At 46.1% G+C, this 19,112-nt stretch overlaps 1 protein-coding gene across 8 annotated transcripts in view; it reads left to right on the forward strand.

The window, feature by feature from the left end:
- Gbf1 (golgi brefeldin A resistant guanine nucleotide exchange factor 1) overlaps positions 1 to 15,381 on the forward strand; it is a 129,584-nt gene extending 114,203 nt beyond the window's left edge. For 3 of the 8 annotated variants that reach the window (XM_028772674.1, XM_028772696.1, XM_028772679.1), the window contains exons 25-41: positions 650 to 714; positions 802 to 925; positions 1,092 to 1,163; positions 1,282 to 1,376; positions 1,611 to 1,764; positions 8,371 to 8,596; positions 9,070 to 9,230; positions 9,343 to 9,589; positions 9,702 to 9,907; positions 12,148 to 12,298; positions 12,403 to 12,533; positions 12,705 to 12,806; positions 13,079 to 13,192; positions 13,324 to 13,504; positions 13,780 to 13,908; positions 14,390 to 14,443; positions 14,524 to 15,381. In XM_028772674.1, the coding sequence (XP_028628507.1) occupies positions 650 to 714; positions 802 to 925; positions 1,092 to 1,163; positions 1,282 to 1,376; positions 1,611 to 1,764; positions 8,371 to 8,596; positions 9,070 to 9,230; positions 9,343 to 9,589; positions 9,702 to 9,907; positions 12,148 to 12,298; positions 12,403 to 12,533; positions 12,705 to 12,806; positions 13,079 to 13,192; positions 13,324 to 13,504; positions 13,780 to 13,908; positions 14,390 to 14,443; positions 14,524 to 14,804 (2,493 nt within the window). In that variant the 3' untranslated portion in view covers positions 14,805 to 15,381. The remainder of the gene's footprint in view (positions 1 to 649; positions 715 to 801; positions 926 to 1,091; positions 1,164 to 1,281; positions 1,377 to 1,610; positions 1,765 to 8,370; positions 8,597 to 9,069; positions 9,231 to 9,342; positions 9,590 to 9,701; positions 9,908 to 12,147; positions 12,299 to 12,402; positions 12,534 to 12,704; positions 12,807 to 13,078; positions 13,193 to 13,323; positions 13,505 to 13,779; positions 13,909 to 14,389; positions 14,444 to 14,523) is intronic. The other 5 variants (XM_028772716.1, XM_028772718.1, XM_028772711.1 and 2 more) reach the window with 3 other exon arrangements.
- The last annotated feature ends 3,731 nt before the right edge of the window (positions 15,382 to 19,112 follow it).

Below are 19,112 nucleotides of genomic sequence, written 5' to 3' on the forward strand. Positions count from 1 at the left end.
AACGCTCAACATTAACAAGGCAAAGGCCTACCTAGCCTTCTGTGCTGTGGATAGGATAGCATTACAGCTGATGCTTGCCAGTGCTCACTAAGAGCACCTCAAATGTGATACTACAGACAGAAGTTATAAAGGAAGGCTGGTAGAAGCCACAGTCAGTCACCTCTTAGAGGGGACACAGTAATATGTGGATTGTCTACAGGAAGAAATCCAGAGAACTTTGCTTGGCCAGGAAGCACAGGAATGCAAATGATATACACAAAGAAACAATCTTTTTATTTTTTTTGAGACAAGGTTTCACTAAGTTGACTAGGTTGGCCTTGAACTTGCTCTATAGCTCTTGTCTCGGCCTCCTCAGTGTTGAGACTCAAGAGCTATTCCCCTAGGCCGGATAATTTCTTTTAATTATTTTTTTTAGATTTATGTGTACATGGGCATTTTGCATATTCGGAGACGATGTGCACACCTAGTGCCAGTGGAGGCCAGAGGAGGGCATCAGATTCCCTGGAACTAGAGTGACAGATGATTGTAATCCACCATGTGGATGCTGGGAATTAGCCACAGGTCCTCTGCAATAGTAACAAGTGCTCTTAACCACTGAGCCATCTTCCACACCCTAGAAATAAATTACTCTTGCTCTGCTTTTTTCCAGGTAGAAGATTTTGTGGATCCCAATGGCAAGATCTCTCTACAGCGAGAGGAGACACCGTCTAACCGGTAAGGCCAGACCAGTGGCTGAGAGCCTAGGGAGAAGAAGTAGTCAGAGTGTCGGTGCTCACCAGGACACGTACCCTTTTCCTACAGAGGAGAGTCAACAGTCCTTAGCTTTGTAAGCTGGCTGACATTGAGTGGTCCTGAGCAGTCGAGTGTACGAGGCCCATCTACAGAGAACCAAGAGGCCAAGAGAGTGGCCTTGGACTGTATCAAGGTAACTGCCTGTCTGTCTCTCATAGGAACTCCTAAAAAGATGTGACCCTGTGAGCTGAGGAGTGTAATCATCTAGGGATTGTATCAAGGACAGTTCTGCCCTCTCTTCCTGGCTTTTAGAAATTCTCTTCCTTTGTTATAGATCCCTCTTTCTTGTGTCCCTCTAGCAATGTGACCCAGAAAAAATGATCACAGAAAGCAAGTTCCTCCAGCTGGAATCACTGCAGGAGCTTATGAAGGTACAGAAATGAAGAAGTCTGAGAAAGGGAACAAGATGGTGGTGTGGCCTTCAGTTTCTATAGGGGCAGAACCAGTGGCTTCCCTTCCATTCCTACTTTCCCTGTTGATGTCTTCTAGGCGCTGGTCTCAGTGACACCAGATGAAGAGACATATGACGAAGAAGATGCCGCATTCTGTCTGGAGATGCTGCTGAGGATCGTGTTAGAGAACAGGTAGGAGAGGACAGGTCAGGGCAGGCTTTAGGCAGACCCCATACTGAGCTTGTGCCGAAAGGCTGAAAGCCATCTTGCTAAGTGGGGGCAAGAAACAAGTGAAGCTCTGAGCAGTGATGGCGAGCCCGTGCTTGACTGCTTAAGGTGTAATACCCGTGAGCTGTGAAAGGCCTAGCAGACGTTTGGCTCAGTGGCTTGTCCAGTTGAGACTGTTCTTACTCTTTATGATTTTAGGGACCGTGTGGGCTGTGTATGGCAGACTGTTCGAGATCATCTATACCACCTGTGTGTTCAGGCACAAGATTTCTGCTTCCTTGTGGAGCGAGCAGTGGTAGGGCTGCTACGCCTAGCCATCCGGCTGCTCCGGAGAGAAGAGATTAGTGGCCAGGTAAGCAAGTGCATGTAGGAAGCTGGGCACGCACGCAGGGGACGAGTGCCACAGTGGCAGCTGTGGACATTTAGTGTAATGTAAGTTTAGCCCAGTGACTGCCTCAGGGCTAGTATAATCTAACAGTGGCACTGAGGGTGAGCATGGAATGAATGCTCTTAGACATTAAGCTAGTAGCACCTGTCTAGGCTCTTTGAAGTCTGCTTATAGGGTTGGGCTCCTGCTTATTCTTACAGTTAGAACCCTAAGGGGAAGATCTCAGGGTTCAAGTATGGAAAGTAAGCACTGAACAACAATTAGGTTCAAAAGTCACAAGACTTAAGACATACACAAAAGCCATATTTCTAAATGATAATATGAACATATGGAAGTTGAAATTAACAAATGTAATTTCAGGGCTAAAGAGATGACTCAGCCATTTATACCACTTGCTTTTCTTGAAAAAAACCTGGGTTCAGTTCCCAGCACCCACATGGTGGCTCCAACTATCCACACTTTTGTTCCATAGGAATCGATGCCCTCTTCTGATCTCTGCAGCTTCCAGGCATACATATGTTGCATATACATACATGTGGGCTAAACACATAAAGGAAGGAGACTGGGCATGGTGGCACACGCTTTAATCCTAACAGATTAAAAGAGCTCTGTGAGGCCAGCCTGCTCTACAGAGCGAGTTTCAGGACAGCCAGGACTGAACAAAAAAGTCCTGTTTGGGGATTAAATAAAAAAGAAGAGGAGGAGGATGAAGATACAGTTTTAGCCAGACATGGTGGTGCATCCCAGCACCAAAGAGGCAGAGGCAGTCACAGCCAGATCTCTGGATATGAGGCTAGCTTGAGTCACATAATGAGACCCTGCCTTTAAAAAGAGCAATTCCAGGCTGGGCCTGCTGGCACACACCTTTAATCCCAGCAGTCAGGAGGCAGAGGCAAGTGGATCTCTGTGATTTCTAGACCAGCCTGGTCTACAAATCAAGTTCCAGAACAGTCAGGGCTGTTACACAAAGAAATCCTATCTCAAAAAAAAAATGTATATATATGTATGTATGTATACACACACACACACACACACACACACCACCTAGCATTATAGTACGCAACTTTAATTGCAAAGCAGGACAGCAAGGACCATGTACAGATATTCTGGCACAATAAATAATAAATAGAGCTGCAATTTCATACTAGATAATCAGGCATGGTGACTCAGTCATGTAATAACAGCATTCAGGAGACAGAGACAGACAAATCACCAAGAGATCATGACCAAACTGGATTACTTCATAAGTTCTAAGGTAACCAGAGCTACAGAGGAGACCCTGTCTCAAAAAAAGAAAAGGCCAGACTTGGTGACACAGTTTATTTCTTTGTCGTTTTGCTTATTTGTTTCAGGACAGGATCTCACTATGTACATCTGGCTGTCTTAGAACTCACTATGTAGACTAGGCTAGCCTCGTACTTACAGAAATCCCGGGAGCACAGATTTTTAACCCTTGCAGTAGGGAGGTGGAGGCAGAGTCAAATTAGGAGTTCAAGGCCATCCTCAGCTCCTTAGTGAATTCAAGGGCAGAGGTGGTAATGAATACCTTTAACCCCAGCACTCAGGAGGGAGAGGAAGGATCATTGTGAGTGTGAGGTCAGCCTGGTCTACTGAGTTCCAGGACAGCCAAGACTACACAGAAAAAACCCTGTCTTGGGGGGGGGAGGGGGAAGACCTGTCGCAAACAAACAAACATAAAAGCAATACCACTTACAAGTACTCCAAATAAAGGGAAATTCTTAGACCCCTTTCAAAACATATAGATACCATCTGTATACTAAAAACTAGGAAATGCAGTGGGGCATGGTGACAAGGGCCTTTAATCCCAGTACTCAGGAAGCAGAGATAGGCAGATCTCTGCAAATTCCAGGCCAGCTAGGGCTACATAGTGAGACCCTGGCTTACAAATAAATAAATAACAAAATGTTAACAAAAGACCTCTAAAGAGGCCATATCATGGATTAGAAGACTCAACACAATTAAGATGTCAATTCTTTTTTTTTTTTTTCAAGACAGGGTTTCTCTGTGTGTAGCCCTGGCTGTCCTGGAACTCACTCTGTAGACCAGGCTAGCTTCAAACTCTCGAACTCAGAAATCCACCTGCCTCTGCCTCCCAAGTGCTGGGATTAAAGGCGTGCGCCACCACCGCCCGGCGATGTCAATTCTTCTTTCAAAGTATAATGCAGCTCTCTATAAATATCCCAGCAATGATTTTGGTGGACATAGAAAGGTTATTCTAAAATAGAATGAAAAGCATTGACCCTAAATAGCCAAACATTTTGACAAAGAATGAAATGGGAATAATATCTACTTTGTTTCTTGTGTTATATTTGTAATTTTTTGCATGGATGAATAAGTAGCTGTGTGCTATAGCTGTACGTTTGGAAGGCAGAAAACAGCTTGCAGTCTTGGGATCTGAATTTAAGTTATTAGGCTTGGCAGCAAGTGCCTTAGCCTGCTTAGCCATCTCACCAGCCTGGGTGTTTGTTATTGGTTAGATTTGTTATTGTTTTTGAAACAGTCTACTATGTTGTAGCCCTGACCTGACAGGTTGTTTTGACTGAGGGTCTAATGTGTACCTCAAGATAGCCTAATAATCTTTCTGTCTTTGCCTCCCTAAACTGGGATTACAGTTGTACACCTTATACTCTGCCACTCTAGCCAATATTAAACTTCATGGTAGTCACAATTATGTAGGATTCAGGGCCAGAGAGATTTCTCCAAGGTTGAAAGTACTAGTTCTACCAACGGGCTCTGGTTGGACCTTTAGCACACGTGCAGTAGCTATCAACCCTCTGGAACTCCCAATTCCGGCATCAGGTGCCCTCTTCTGGTCTCCGTGAATACTGCATTGGTGCACAGTCAATACATACTGCGAAAACACCCAGACATATAATACGTAATTTTTAAAATTGTATAGTATTGATAAATAAAAGAAAGGAAGGAAGGAAGGAAGGAAGGAAGGAAGGAAGGAAGGAAGGAAGGAAAGAAGGGGGAAGCAATTGAACAAAATAGATCCAAAAATAGACCCACACAAATATGTCCAGCTGAACAGTTTTTGGTTGTTTTACTTTGGGTGTGGTGATTTTAATAGGCATGGCCCCCCATAGACTCACGTACTTGAATGCTTGGCCACAGGGAGTGGCACTTTTTGGAGGTACGGTCTTGTTGGAATATGTTGGAAGAGGTGTGCCACTAGGGGGTGGTTTTGAGGTCTCAGAAGCTCAGGTCAGTTCTCTTCTTGCTGCCTGCCTATCTTGATGTAGAACTCTCAGCTCTTCTCCAGCACTATGGCTGCCTGCACGCTGTCATGCTTTCTGCCATGATGATAATGGACCAAACCTCTGAAACTGTAAGCCAGCCCCAGTGAAATCTTTTCCTTTATAAGAGTTGGCATGGTTATTGTGTCTCTTCATAGCAATAAAACCTTAACTAAGACAGTTGGTTTTGTTTTGAGATTTTTTAAAGGTCTTTTTATGTAGCCCAGGTGTTTCATCTTCTTGTCTCAGTCTCCCAAGAGAACTTTGACTCAAACCTTTATTTTGAAAAAAAAAATTAAACTGATGATAAATTTAAATACGTAATGAAGAGTCTGGAGAGACGGCTGAGTAGTAGAGAACACTGGCTGTCTTGCAAAGCACATGGTTTAGTTCCCAGCACCACATAGTGTCTCACAACCATCTGTAACTCCAGTTCCAGAGGATACAGTCTCTTCTGAACTCTATGGGCAGTAAGCATGTACATGGTACACATAACATACATGCAGGCAAAACACTCCTATACATAAAAATAAATCTAAAAAAATTAAATATATATTATAAAACCTTTATACTCATAAGAGAAAAATCTTAGGCTCTAAAACTTAAGATTGGTTTTTGTTTTTTTGGTTTTTAGTTTTTTGTTTTTTTGTTTGTTTGTTTGTTTGTTTTGGTTTTTCAAGACAGGGTTTCTCTGTGTAGTCCTAGCTGTCCTAGAACTCACTCTGTAGACCAGGCTAGCCTCAAACTCAGAAATCTGCCTGCCTCTGCCTCCCAAGTGCTGGGATTAAAGGCATGTGCCACCACTGCCCGGCAAAACTTAAGATTGTTAATGTGATTTATAAGTTTATTACATACTTCATTTTCTTTTTAAAAAGTAAAAAGCTACCAGGCAGTAGTGGCACACATTTGGGAGCACTTGGGAGGCAGAGGCAGATAAATGTCTGAGTTCTAGGCCAGCCTGGTCTACAGAGTGAGTACCAGGACAGCCAGGACTACACTCAGAAACCGTGTCTCAAAAAAAGAAAGAAAAAAAAAAACAATAACAACAACAAAATTAAAAGCCTGAACACAGATACCACACCAGCAGGGAGGGGTTTGAGCGCTTGTCCTTCACTTCAGACCTGATCACAGTCTAATGCAAGCTTATTTAGGGAAGCTGATGAGATGGCTCAGCGGTTAAGAGCACTGGCTTTTCTTCCAGAGGTCCTGAGTTCAATTCTTTGCACCTACATGGTGGCTCACAACCATCTGTATTGAGATCTGACTCCCTCTCTGATCTGGCATGCATGAAGACAGAGTACTTATATATACTAAATAAATAAACAGATCTTTAAAAAAAAAAAACAGGCTGATTTTGCTTCTGTGCGTGATCCTAAATTATTCTTTTTCCTCAAGTGTTTGCACACCAGCTACAAAGTAGAGCTGCTAAGGGTATACAAAGATCAATGAGCTCTTCCTGTTCTCTGTACAAGCATCTATTACTGTACAAGCTTCTGAAGTGACTGCAAAGCCTTGACAGTAACAGGAAACAAAGAGCACCTACAGAACGATGAGAATCCCTGCCCCACCAGCGAGTGGTGGTTACTGTTGGTTGTGACTGGCACATCTCCTACAGAATAAGTCTGTAAGGGCATGGTACATGAACTGACTGAAGACTTATTTAACTAGTTAGGTTTCAGTTTTTATTTTTATTTTCTTGAAACAGGGACTCACTGGCTAACCCTGGCTGGCCTAGACTCATTATGTAGATCAGGCTGGACTCAAATTCATGTGGAGATTTGCCTGTCTCTGCCTTCCAAGTGCTGAATTTAAAGGTGTGTACTCTCACTCACCATATGTTTTTTTAACTTGATATTAAAAGCACAGTCCATAAGAGGAAGGTTTGATAAATCAGACTTCTTTAATGCTCAAAACATTCAACGTAGCCAGGCGGTGGTGGCGCACGCCTTTAATCCCAGCACTTGGGAGGCAGAGGCAGGCGGATTTCTGAGTTCGAGGCCAGCCTGGTCTACAGAGTGAGTTCCAGGACAGCCAGGGCTACACAGAGAAACCCTGTCTCAAAAAACCAAAAAAAAAAAAAAAATTTCAATGTATGAAAGCTTATTTGAGAAAGATAAAAAAGATAGAGCAATAGAAAATGTTTGCAAGTCATATATTTGAGAAATACAAACAGGTAAAAGTTTAAAACAGATATTTCATAGATGATATCCAAGTGGCCAGTAAGCACATGGAGTAGCATTAGCCTTTAGGAAAATGCAAAAATAATACACTTACCAGAATAGCTAAAATTAAAAGTGATAATACCAAATGCTGGCAAGGATACAGAGAAACTAGATTATTCATATATTTCTGGTGGGGATAAAAAACACAGCTACTCTATTGGCACTTCATTGTAAAACTGAATATTCACATACCGTACAACCCAGCAAATATACTTTTGGGCGTTTATCCCAGAAAAAAAAAGGTTATTTTAGCTTTAAAATGTGTATATAAATATTCATTGAAGCTGTATTCATCAAAGCCAAAAGCTGGAGTCAGCCCTGATGACTTCCAATAGAGAATCAACCATTGTACACACGTACCGTGGAGTAGTGTTCAGCCACTAAAGCAACAGAGCCGAAGTGTAAAGACACGGGTAGGTCTCCGGGTAGAGAATTCAGTCTCAAGAGATAATTCCATCTATAACATTTTGGGATTCACAGAGTTTTAGAAGTTGAGGAAAAGTTGCTAAGGACTAGGAGTGGGCCAGGAAGACAGCGTTAGGAAAGTGCTGTCTGGTGGCAGCATGGACCTCAAGTGGCGAGGACTTGTGGATAGACAACCACACACCACTGACAAAATTGGGTAGAACTCGGTACACACACACACACAGACAGACAGACAGACAGACAGACACACACACACACACACACACACACACACACACACAAATTCACATAGAATTAGGGAGCACCTATGAAAACCAGTGCGTTACAGTGAATGAAGCCTGTCTTTGCTGCCATGTTACACCTCGTTCTGCATCATATTGCCTTAGGGATAAACTGGAACCTCTTTATGTGTTGTCATAGCTATACCGACATAAAGAAAGTAAAGCGTAGCCAAAACTGAAGTTAGCTGCAGAGTGCTTACCCAACACACACAAGGCCCTGGGTTCAATCCCCAATACTCCAAAACAAGAGAAGCCAAGGCCAGACCAGGAACAACTGAGTCCAAGGCAAACTCTCCTCACTAGTCCAAATGGCTAATTAAAATGACTAGGGAGGAAACTGTATCTATGTCCATCCAACTTCCTACTCCCAACCCTACCCAGGTCCTGCTCTCTCTGCGCATCTTGTTACTGATGAAGCCCAGTGTGCTGTCCAGAGTCAGCCACCAGGTTGCATATGGGCTGCATGAACTCCTCAAGACCAATGCTGCCAACATCCACTCGGGTGATGACTGGGCCACCCTCTTCACCTTGCTGGAGTGCATTGGCTCAGGCGTGAAGCCTCCAGATGCTCTACAAGCCACAGCCAGGACTGATGCGCCTGATGCTGGTATGCCCTTTCCCAGGGAAATAAGCAGTTAGGACTTAGCAGCTGCTATGGGAAAACAAAACACAGGTTATTACCACTCAGCAAATTAAACACACCTGGTTTCTGCCATCTGCTTCTAGATCTTCCTGTGCCTATTGGCTACCCCACAGGCTAGATAGCATAGAGGCAAGTAGGCACGGCACAAGGGCTATTAAGCCAAGTTTCTACTGTCATGAAGACCATGTTACAGAACTGTATGTCCTTATATCATCACCTTTCCCTAACAGCTGCTACTAGTTGCTATCAGAAGCCCAAATTAGCTTCTTGCCTTATTTGGTGAGGAAATATGTCCGGGCCTCAACCTTTTGGTGATCGGGCCAAAGTAAGCCGGATGTGAGAGAAGAGGCTAGGCCTCAGCACCTTTCTTCTGAGTCTGTTGTCCTGTTCCATGTCCCATCTCAGCTCTTACTCTGCCTTTTCCCTGCCTGATTCAGGAGCACAGTCAGACAGTGAGCTCCCATCCTACCATCAAAATGATGTCAGCCTGGACCGAGGGTACACTTCCGACTCAGAAGTCTACACTGACCATGGCAGACCTGGCAAGATACACCGATCAGCCACAGATGCTGACATGGTCAACAGTGGTTGGTTAGTGGTGAGTCTACTACCATCCTGGGCTTATTAAAAAAAAAAAAAATGTTCTTAGTTCTCAGAGAGGATGTCTGGCTTAGAATGGGCCCCCGGCTTATATTGTTTGTATTTTATAGGTCGGGAAGGATGACATTGACAACTCCAAACCAGGAGCAGGGCTCAGCAGGCCAGGCCCTTCACCCCTGGTCAATCAGTACAGCCTCACAGTGGGCCTGGACCTGGGACCACATGACACGAAGTCCCTGCTTAAGTGTGTGGAGTCACTGTCCTTCATTGTGCGGGATGCTGCTCACATCACCCCTGACAACTTTGAACTCTGTGTCAAGACTCTGCGCATCTTCGTAGAAGCCAGTCTGAATGGTGGTAAGTTACCTATTGAAGGGCCAGTTGGGGAATGGGTCAGGTAGAGAGGGGAGGAAGGCTGGGTGTCTTTGCCCTAAGACTGTGGGAAAGACCTTAGTCTGGCTCTGTTCAGGATGCAAGTCCCAGGATAAACGCAGCAAGAGTCATAAATATGACAGCAAAGGGAGCCGCTTCAAGAAAAAACCCAAAGAAGGCTCAATGCTTCGGCGGCCCCGGGCATCCAACCAGCATGCCACTCGGGGTGGACACAGTGATGAAGAGGAGGATGAAGGCGTGCCTGCCAGCTACCATACGGTGTCTTTACAGGTCAGTCAGGACGTAAGTATGGCACCCTTTACTTCTTCTCCTGTACCTGAGACTCAGACCTTGGGTGGGACCAGGGAAAGTCACAACTCAGAAGAAATATCCATTGTATAATGCCCACTCCCTCAACCGCCTCCTCCACAAGGTTCCCTTATTTGAAACCAGCTCCAAGTCTTGGCTTATAGAGTATCTGTTTGGAGACAGGGTCTCACTATGTGGCTCTAGTTCACTTGGAACTCCCTGCGTAGACCAGGCTGGCCTCAAAGTCACAGAGATCTACTTGCCTCTGCCTCCCGAGTATCAGAATTAAAGGTGTTCACCATCATGCCTGGCATTAAATTAAATTAAATTATTGGGCTCAGGATTTGTCTCAGTGGTAGAGTTCTTGCCTAGCATGTGCAAGACCCTGAGTTCAATACCTAGTACATACACATATATGTAAAGACTTCTTCGCTTATTTTATGTGTAATATATGTGCATGATACAAAATTCAGATGCTATAAAAGGATAGACTGATAAAATTGAGTTCCAGTCATTCCTGTATCCAGCCGCTGAGCTTCCCTCCCTCCCTCCCTCCCCGCCCCCCCAGGCAGCTCCTTCGCCCTTGTCTGTCCTAACGTAGTTAGTAAGCATCTCTTCAGGCTGATTGTAGCTGACTAGGTAAACAGAGAAACAGTTGCCTTTCAGAGTAGCCCTTGAAAGATGATGAAAGGGCAGGAGACCTAGCGCAGCAGTTAGGAGTACTACACTTGCAGAGGGCGGATGACCCAGCTTCAGTTTCCTAGCAACCACAGCAGGTGGTTATAGCTACTTATAACTCCAGTTCTAAGGACTCTAATGTCCTTGACCTCTGCAGGCACCTGTGTATACACAGTATACCTGAAGTCACATGGGTGCACATACATACACATAAATTTCTAAGAATAAGTTAATCTGGGGGCTAGAGAGATGTCTCTGCAGTTAGGAGCACTGACTGCTTTCCAGAGGACCTAGGTTCTATTCCCATCACCCACATGGCACTAACAACCATCTGTAACTCCAGGTTCAGGGGCTCTGATCCTTCTACTGGCCTCTGTAGGCACTCATGTACATGGTGTACAGACATACATGCAGCTAAAATACCCATAGAGGATAAAATAAAAATAATGAAGTCTTTTTAAAAATAGAATAAATACACTCAGGAGGCAGAGGCAGGTGGATCCCTGAGTTCAAGACCAGCCTGGTCTATAGAGTGAGTTCCCGGACAGCCAGGGCTACACAGAGAAACCCTGTCTTAAAAAAAATAACTAATTTTTTTAAAAAAGAAAACTGAACAACAAAAAATGTGTTAAATCTGGCCAGACTCTGTTGCCTGTGGAAGGCTTTGCTTTGTTTTTTAATTTTATGTATCATTGTGTGTGAGCATGTGCACACTCCGATGCACATGAAGTGTGAAGGTCAGGACAGCTTTGTGAGTTTTCTCTCCGACTTTGGTCCCAGTTCCAGACTTGAACTCGGTTGCCAGGCTTGCATGCCAGGGCTTACCTGCCGAGCATCTCACCAGCCCTGTTTGCTTTGTTGTACAGTGAAATTAGCAAGGCAGCTGCTGAGATTCAGAAGATGACTCCGGTGGGTAAAGGTGCTCACTGACGAAACCACAGTAGGAGGAGAGAACCAATTCCTGCACACTGTCTCCCCCCATACACACACATATGGCACATACACAAAAACAAAATAAGTATTTAGGTTTTAGTTATAATGAGATTAACAAAATAACTGTATCAGCAGGTGTGAAATAGGATTCGAAGTGTCTTTCTCAGAGGCAGAGAGATGGCTCAGCAGTTTAAGAGCACTGGATGCTTTCCCAGAGGACCTGGGTTCTATTCCCAGTACCCACATGGCAGCTCACAGTCCCAAGTGGTCTAGTGCCCTCTTCTGGCCTCCAGAGACACAGCATACTCATGATGCACAAACAAAACACCGTACACATAAAAAAATAAATTTAATTAAAAAAATAGAAAGTACCTTTCTCATTACAATCTCGTGGTATTATCTCAGTGCACGTGTCTTTTAAAGTATTCTCTGCTGTAACTAACTCTTGGTGTCTTTGAGAAACTGCTAGGACAGAACAGTGAGCTCCAGTTGAAGAGAGGAGTTTGTGAGGGCTGGGTACAGCATAGCTGTGCTGAGGACCCTTGAAGACTCAGGCAGGGGTTGGGCAGGGAGGAAAAGGACTGAACAACCTTATTCACATCCGGCACGCTTTCTCATCTCAGTTGCTAGACCTGATGCACACCCTGCACACACGGGCAGCCTCTATCTACAGTTCATGGGCAGAGGAGCAACGCCACCTGGAGACGGGGGGCCAGAAGATTGAAGCCGACTCACGCACCCTCTGGACCCACTGCTGGTGCCCTTTATTACAAGGTAAATAAACCTGGGGACGTATGCAGGGCCGGACAGGTGACACTGAAGCTCAAAGAGCACCAGGCCAAATGTCTGGAAGATCCTGACCCTGCTCTCACTCTCAGGTATTGCCTGCTTATGCTGTGACGCCCGGCGCCAGGTGCGGATGCAGGCCCTGACGTATCTGCAGCGAGCCCTTCTGGTACATGACCTACAAAAGCTAGATGCCCTGGAATGGGAGTCCTGTTTTAACAAGGTAGGACTTCTTACTGCTCTTAAGAGAAAGTTCAGATCACAGGGCAGAAAGAGTCAGAAAACCTAAAGAGTTCCTGCCATCCACCTGCATCAGATCTTCTTTGCTGTCCTGTGCCCATTTGCCCAGGCCTAGCTGACTGGACTAATGTGACATTGGATATTTACCTGCCAGGTGCTGTTTCCTCTACTGACCAAGCTTTTAGAAAATATCAGCCCTGCGGATGTGGGCGGGATGGAGGAGACCCGGATGCGGGCTTCCACGCTACTCTCAAAGGTACTGCTCACCACATTGCCTCCACCTACTCGCCCCATCCCTGCCTTTTCCCACAGAGAAGCCAGGTCTCCTCATGGGGCCCAAAGATAAAATATAAGTGCTCAGAACTGCCAGCTTTAGAGACAGCCCAGGGATTCAGGAGACTTCTGGACTTCAGAGTAATCTCTGATTGAATACTTGCAAGACAGGGCCAGCTTCTCTCCGATTTGGAGACAGCTGCAGAAGGTTCTTCCACTGCCCTGGGCTAAAAGCAGCTGGCTGGTGGGTTCTAGGTCTTCCTGCAGCACCTGTCTCCACTGCTGTCACTGTCCACCTTTGCCGCCCTGTGGCTTACCATCCTGGACTTCATGGACAAGTACATGCATGCAGGTTCCAGTGACTTGCTGGTATGTTTTGCCTTCACCCAGTTCCCATTGACCACTTCCTCTTCCACATGCTGGGAAGACTTGCTGTTTGCCCCTTGCTGGCTGCCTCTGTCTTAACTCTGCTCCTCTCATGGTCTGATTACTACTTGTAGTCAGAAGCTATCCCCGAGTCTCTGAAGAACATGCTCCTGGTGATGGACACAGCAGAGATTTTCCACAGTGCAGATGCAGGAGGAGGAGGCCCCTCTGCCCTCTGGGAGATTACCTGGGAGCGCATCGATTGCTTCTTGCCCCACTTACGTGATGAGCTCTTCAAGCAGACTGTCATCCAGGGTAGGGCCTGGTCTCAACTTCCTCCATTTGCTACAGGGTGGACAGAGTGATGATTTCCCATTCGTCATGGCAGTACATGCCTGTAGTCCCCAGTATTTAGGAGGTGAATGTAGGACAGTACAGACTTAGGCTATCTCTGGGTACACTGTGAATGAGGCTAGCATTGACTACTCTGAGACACTGTCTCAGAAAGGGGGAAAACTGAAACCTGGTGGGTAGCCAGGATCCTGTAGGAAAGAAACACTGAGAGTTGCCATCTGGATTCTCTGCCTCAGACCCTATGCCCACGGAACCTCACAGTCAAAAACCTCTGGCCTCAACTCACCTGACTCCTGCTGCTGGTGACCCCAGGATGCCTGGCCATCCACCTCCCCCAGAGATGCCCTCAGAAGTGGGGGCTTGTGGTGAGTTTCTCAGAGCTGGCCATCTGGAACAAGTCTAAGCACTGCCCAGTGCAGTTTAGGATTACTGCCAAGAGAGGGCTGGGAGACTGGGAAGGAGTCACAGTGAGAATTCTGTTTGCCTGCTCTTCCTGTGGGAAACAGCAGGACCAAATACACTCTGATGAGATAGATACCTGCCTAAGGTTTCAGGTTTGGAGAGAGGGCTGAGTCAGGGCGTATGGTGAATATCCAAAGGCTGCCTATCAGGGATGCAGGAAACATCCAGACCAGAACTGACCTGATTAAGGAGGACTGTGAAGGAGGTAAAAGGTAGAGACAGGGCACCTAAGTACTAAAGTGACAGATGTCTTTCTACTGACAGATGAGTGCATTGTGTTATACCTTTATCGTTTGAGTTTGTATTTACAGGCAAAACAAAAACTTAAGCTTTATTTTTTTATTTATGTTTTAATTTATTTTTCTACATGACATGAATTTTAAGAGGAAGCTTCCAACATTATAGCCTGGGAGAGGAGTAGGGAGGAACATAGACTTGGTAAGTCCACTAAGAAGCTTGAGAGTTGTCTCATGCCAACCAGAAGGCTGACTACAACCACTGTTGCTCTCTCTTTTCAGACTCAGAGAAGCCCGAGAGTACCCGAGCTCCCAGCACCAACTCCCCTGGATCGCCAGTGGCCTCTCCCCCCAGCAAACTGAGTCCTGCCCCAGAGGGACCTCCCCCACTGGCCCAGCCCCCACTAATTCTACAGCCCTTGACCTCCCCACTGCAGGTGGGGGTACCACCCATGACTCTGCCCATCATCCTCAACCCTGCACTCATTGAGGCCACCTCTCCAGTGCCTCTCTTAGCCACACCCCGCCCTACAGACCCCATCCCCACCTCTGAGGTCAACTAAGGCAGGTCCCTCAGAGATCAGGACCATTCCTTCCTATCAGGCGTTCAAGGCCCTGCTTACAGTCTCAGGGGCCACAGAAATCTTCAGGCCCAAAGCAAGCTGCTGTTGCTACTACTACTTGCTGGGGGAATTGACAACTTTTATAGTCCCTGCTAGGATGCACTCCAGGCTGCGAGACTCTTCCTCTGCTGTTCATTCCTGGGCTTCCAAGCTGAAAGTGGATGCAGGTAGAACCTGTAGCCTCTGCCTCCAGCCTGGCAGCCCTGGGGAGGCATAGAGCCAACCCTGCTGTGCCAACCCTGCAGTGCCTGCCTCATGCCCCCCGCCAGGTTGGGCATTAGGAGCCAAGCCCAACCACTCTGCACTTTGACCCTCGCCCTGTCCAGTCCCTCAGCCCTGGGCCACCTCCTCCAGTTCTTCTTCCTTCATTAAATAGTTGGTCAGTTTGGAGTTGCTTGGCACCATTGAGGGTGGACAGGTAGGACTCGATGGGGGACCTGCCCACAGGAGCATGTACATATGGAAAATGATAACAGTGGACTTTTTATGATATAATAAATGTCTTAGTACCAACTCATTTCCTACCCCTCTGGTTTTCTTTTGCGTTTATGTCAGGCATTGTGTTGCTGGGATATCCTTTCCGAGGCTTGCTTGGGCCTTGGACAAACAGGTGAAGTGAAGCTGAGCCTGTCACCAGTGAGGCCTGGCCCGCCTGACTGCAGCTATCAGCCAGAGGTCCTCCCTCCCTCCCCACGGCCGTAAAGGAGCTCTGTCAGCGGCTCAGGCAGTTTCATAACTGCTTCAAGAGAGACACTAAGAAAGCCTGCCAGGGTCGTGGAGCAGGTTACAGTGGCCCACAAGTTTTCTTTCTGATGAGCCTCATGACCTGAGATTACTGAGGGTCGTCAGGTTGGGCAGGTGCAGAGGCGTCTTGCTCACGGTTGCAGTCATGTATTTCTGGATGTAGGCTATCAGTCTGACCCCAGACAAGTTGGACCTTGCCTCACAACCTCCACTACCATCCGCCCCAGTCACTCCAGTGTGACTGAAGGACCAAGGCACAGGGTTGGGATTCTGAAGATGGCAGCATGCCTCAGACAGAGCTTACCTGGTTGCCTGACTTTCTTGGGTTCCCTTTCTAGCCAGTCGTGGGGAGCAGGAGTCCGGGACCTTGACTGGCCAGCTAACCTTGTTGGTATAGCACCTGAGGCTTTCCACATGGCACTGGTGCCCTGCTGTCCATACACTGCCTAGGCGTCCCTTCACTTGGCACTTGCACGTTTCCAGAATTCGGAGCCTGTAACTATCTCACTCAGGTATAGAAAAGAGCACTTGAGAAATGGGACCCACCTTCTGTGGGGAAATAGTCATTAAACCTGAACTAGTTTATCTTCTTCTCATCCAAGTCCAGACCAGCCCAAGTTTCCACATGAATTGGAAACCTTGCCCAACTCTGCCCCTGAGAAAATCAGGAGCAAGTACTCAGTGGGTGATGTAGAAAAGTCAGAGTCTACAGCCAGCTGGACACTGGAGCCCTCGCCTCAGGCCCAGGATCTCTTCTCCCTTCCGAGCCCTGTGAAAGCACCCTGCTTCCCTGTGGGAAGGGCACTGTTATCAGAGCATAGGCATTCATTTCTGCTGAGGGCTGGAAGACAGAAGCCAAGGAGTAGCAGAACTGTGAACTTCCGGAACAGAGGCTTTCAGCTTTCCTAAGGCTGCAACCCTTCCTCATGCTGTAGTGACCCCAACCATAAAGAATGCTTGTAGCTACTTCATAACTGTAGATATGCTACTGATATGAATCATAATGTAAATATTTTTAGAGATAGAGGGTTGCCGAGTGGGTTGCAACCCACAGGTTGAGAACCCCTCTCCTCCTAGAAACAAGGACGTTCATGTCAAGCAGTCAGTCATCTGTACTTTGAAATCGTCTTTCCTGTTTTTGAAGCATTGATTTTTCTTGGTTCTCATCCATCCTGCTGGCCATGTGCCCTTTTCTGTTCCCTTTATTGACTCATCCCCACAGCCTCTGAACATTTGAGCAGCCAGAGCCGAGTCCTTAGCTCACTAATCTGTTCTCTGTTCTCTCCGACTAATGCCATCCTCTGGCAAAGCCTCAAATACCATCCATTGCATTGACTCCACCAGCTTCAACTTTCCAAGGCTAGCTAACTTCTAACTCAGAGTCACTCTCCTGCCCTTTAACTCCTACACTTGAATGACAATCACAGGCATTTATTTCAAGTTACCAATGTTTTAAGGCAGAAATTCCTTTTTTTCTAAAAAGATATGTTTATTTTTATTTTATGTATATATGTGTTTTGCCCAAATATATGTCTGCCTATGTAGCATGTCTATACCTGTTGCCCAGAGGCCAGAAGAGGGTGTCAGATACCCTGGAACTGGCATAAAGTGTCACATGTAAACTCTCATGTGGGTGCTGGGAATTGAACCTGGGCCTCTGTAGTGCTTTTAACCACTGAGCCATCTCTCCAGCCCCTAAGGCAGAAGTTCTTAATTACCCCTTGCAAATCTGCTCCTCCCTAAGCCTGTTTCCAAGTTTTTAATCCCAAAACCCTCTTAACAAGTGTGGTGTCTTATGCCCATAATCAATGCCAGCACTTTAGAGGCTGAGGCAGGAGACTTACTGCAAATGTAAGACCATCTTGGGCTAGAGTGGAGACCCTGCCTCAAAACAATAAAAACAAAAACTCTCTTCTTGCATCCTATACCCAATCCTCGGAAGATCTCGATACCACCCGCAGTGGGACCACGTCTCCCACCCTTACCTACTTCAAGCCCAAGCTTCCATTCACAGGACCCTGGCCTCCCTCCTTTGTCTTTGCTTGATATGCCATGCATTCTGTTTAACCTAAGGCATTTTCATTCCATTGCCTATCTTGTTCAGAACAAAATGCCTCCTGCCTCCTGGCCCCTGATCCCTGCACCTTGCCCCTGCCCCCTGCATCTTGCCCTTTTTGGAGACAGAGTCCTGGAAATTGAACTCAGAGCCTTGTCCATGCTAGGGAAATGTTCTACCTCTAATCTACAGTCCCACCCCCCAAAGCCCTTGCTTTATTCCATCTGCACAGGTGTACTGTTCCTTAACTATGCACATACAATCATGTGGAGGCTTTGTGGTGTTCAGCCCTCCCTCTAGATATAACACGTCATACTCCCTACCTTAGTGCAAGGCACTGCCTCTTCTGTTTATTTGTTTGTTTGAGACAGAGTCTTTCTATACAGTTCTACCTAGCCTCAAACTCAGAGATCCACATGTGCTTGCCTCTGGAATGCTGGGATGAAAGGCGTGTGCCACACCATGCCCAGTCTTGCAGTCACTGACTAAATGCTACCTGTTCAGAGCAGCTCTCCCTGACTATCTGAGAGCCATGCTCACTGGTGCTCATCACCCTACATACGTAATCTCCTTCAACAATACTTAGAAATAACAGATGTCTGCTTGATTCTCATCTGCAAGCAGGGACACTGTTTTTCCAGAGAAGGTCTTCATTGGTTCTTGGCAAATGCATGGACCTATTTCTGCTGCATCTTCTCTAGACCAGTGTCAGGAGCCATAATGGGGCAAGCTAATAACTAGAGGGTGATCTTCCTGAGATGGCCTGCTTCGATTATTACATAATCTGTGACAGCTTCATCCTTATTAAGCAATGATGTGAGGGAATTAATTTTAGGAAAGATTCCTGCTATTAATACGCTTTTCTTATTATTATTAAACATATATAAGAATCACTAAGCAATACCACTCCCCTTTGGAGCAGATCTCTGCAGATCTATGAAGATGTATTGTCTTGTAGTGATGCTATATAGACAAATAGATGACTTCTTAAGTCTTTTTTTTTTTTTCTTTTTTTAGGTTTTTCAAGACAGGGTTTCTCTGTGTACCCCTGGCTGTCCTGGAACTCACTCTGTAGACCAGGCTGGCCTCGAACTCAGAAATCCGCCTGCCTCTGCCTCCCAAATGCTGGGATTAAAAGCGTGCGCCACCACTACCCGGAGACTTCTTAAGTCTTAATGATGAGCCTATAAGAATTTCTAAAATTATATCAGTGATTATTAAGCTCTGTTATAGTGGGATTGCTATTAGGTCCCTTTCTGATAGTCAAAACTGCAATGAGAACTCTGCCAGTCTCCCATGTGTCATCAGTTAATTGCTCTTAGATAGTAACCAGACTTTCTCCTACTCAGAGCATATGCCAAGAGGTTGTAAAACAATTAGCCAAAGGTCATAAAAAGGGAACTAACAATTTATTACAGGTGCTAGGACAGGAGATAAAATGTTGACTG

The sequence above is a fragment of the Grammomys surdaster genome, unplaced genomic scaffold (genome assembly GCF_004785775.1).
Source record: "Grammomys surdaster isolate TR1022 unplaced genomic scaffold, NIH_TR_1.0 66, whole genome shotgun sequence".
Classification (NCBI taxonomy): domain Eukaryota; kingdom Metazoa; phylum Chordata; class Mammalia; order Rodentia; family Muridae; genus Grammomys; species Grammomys surdaster.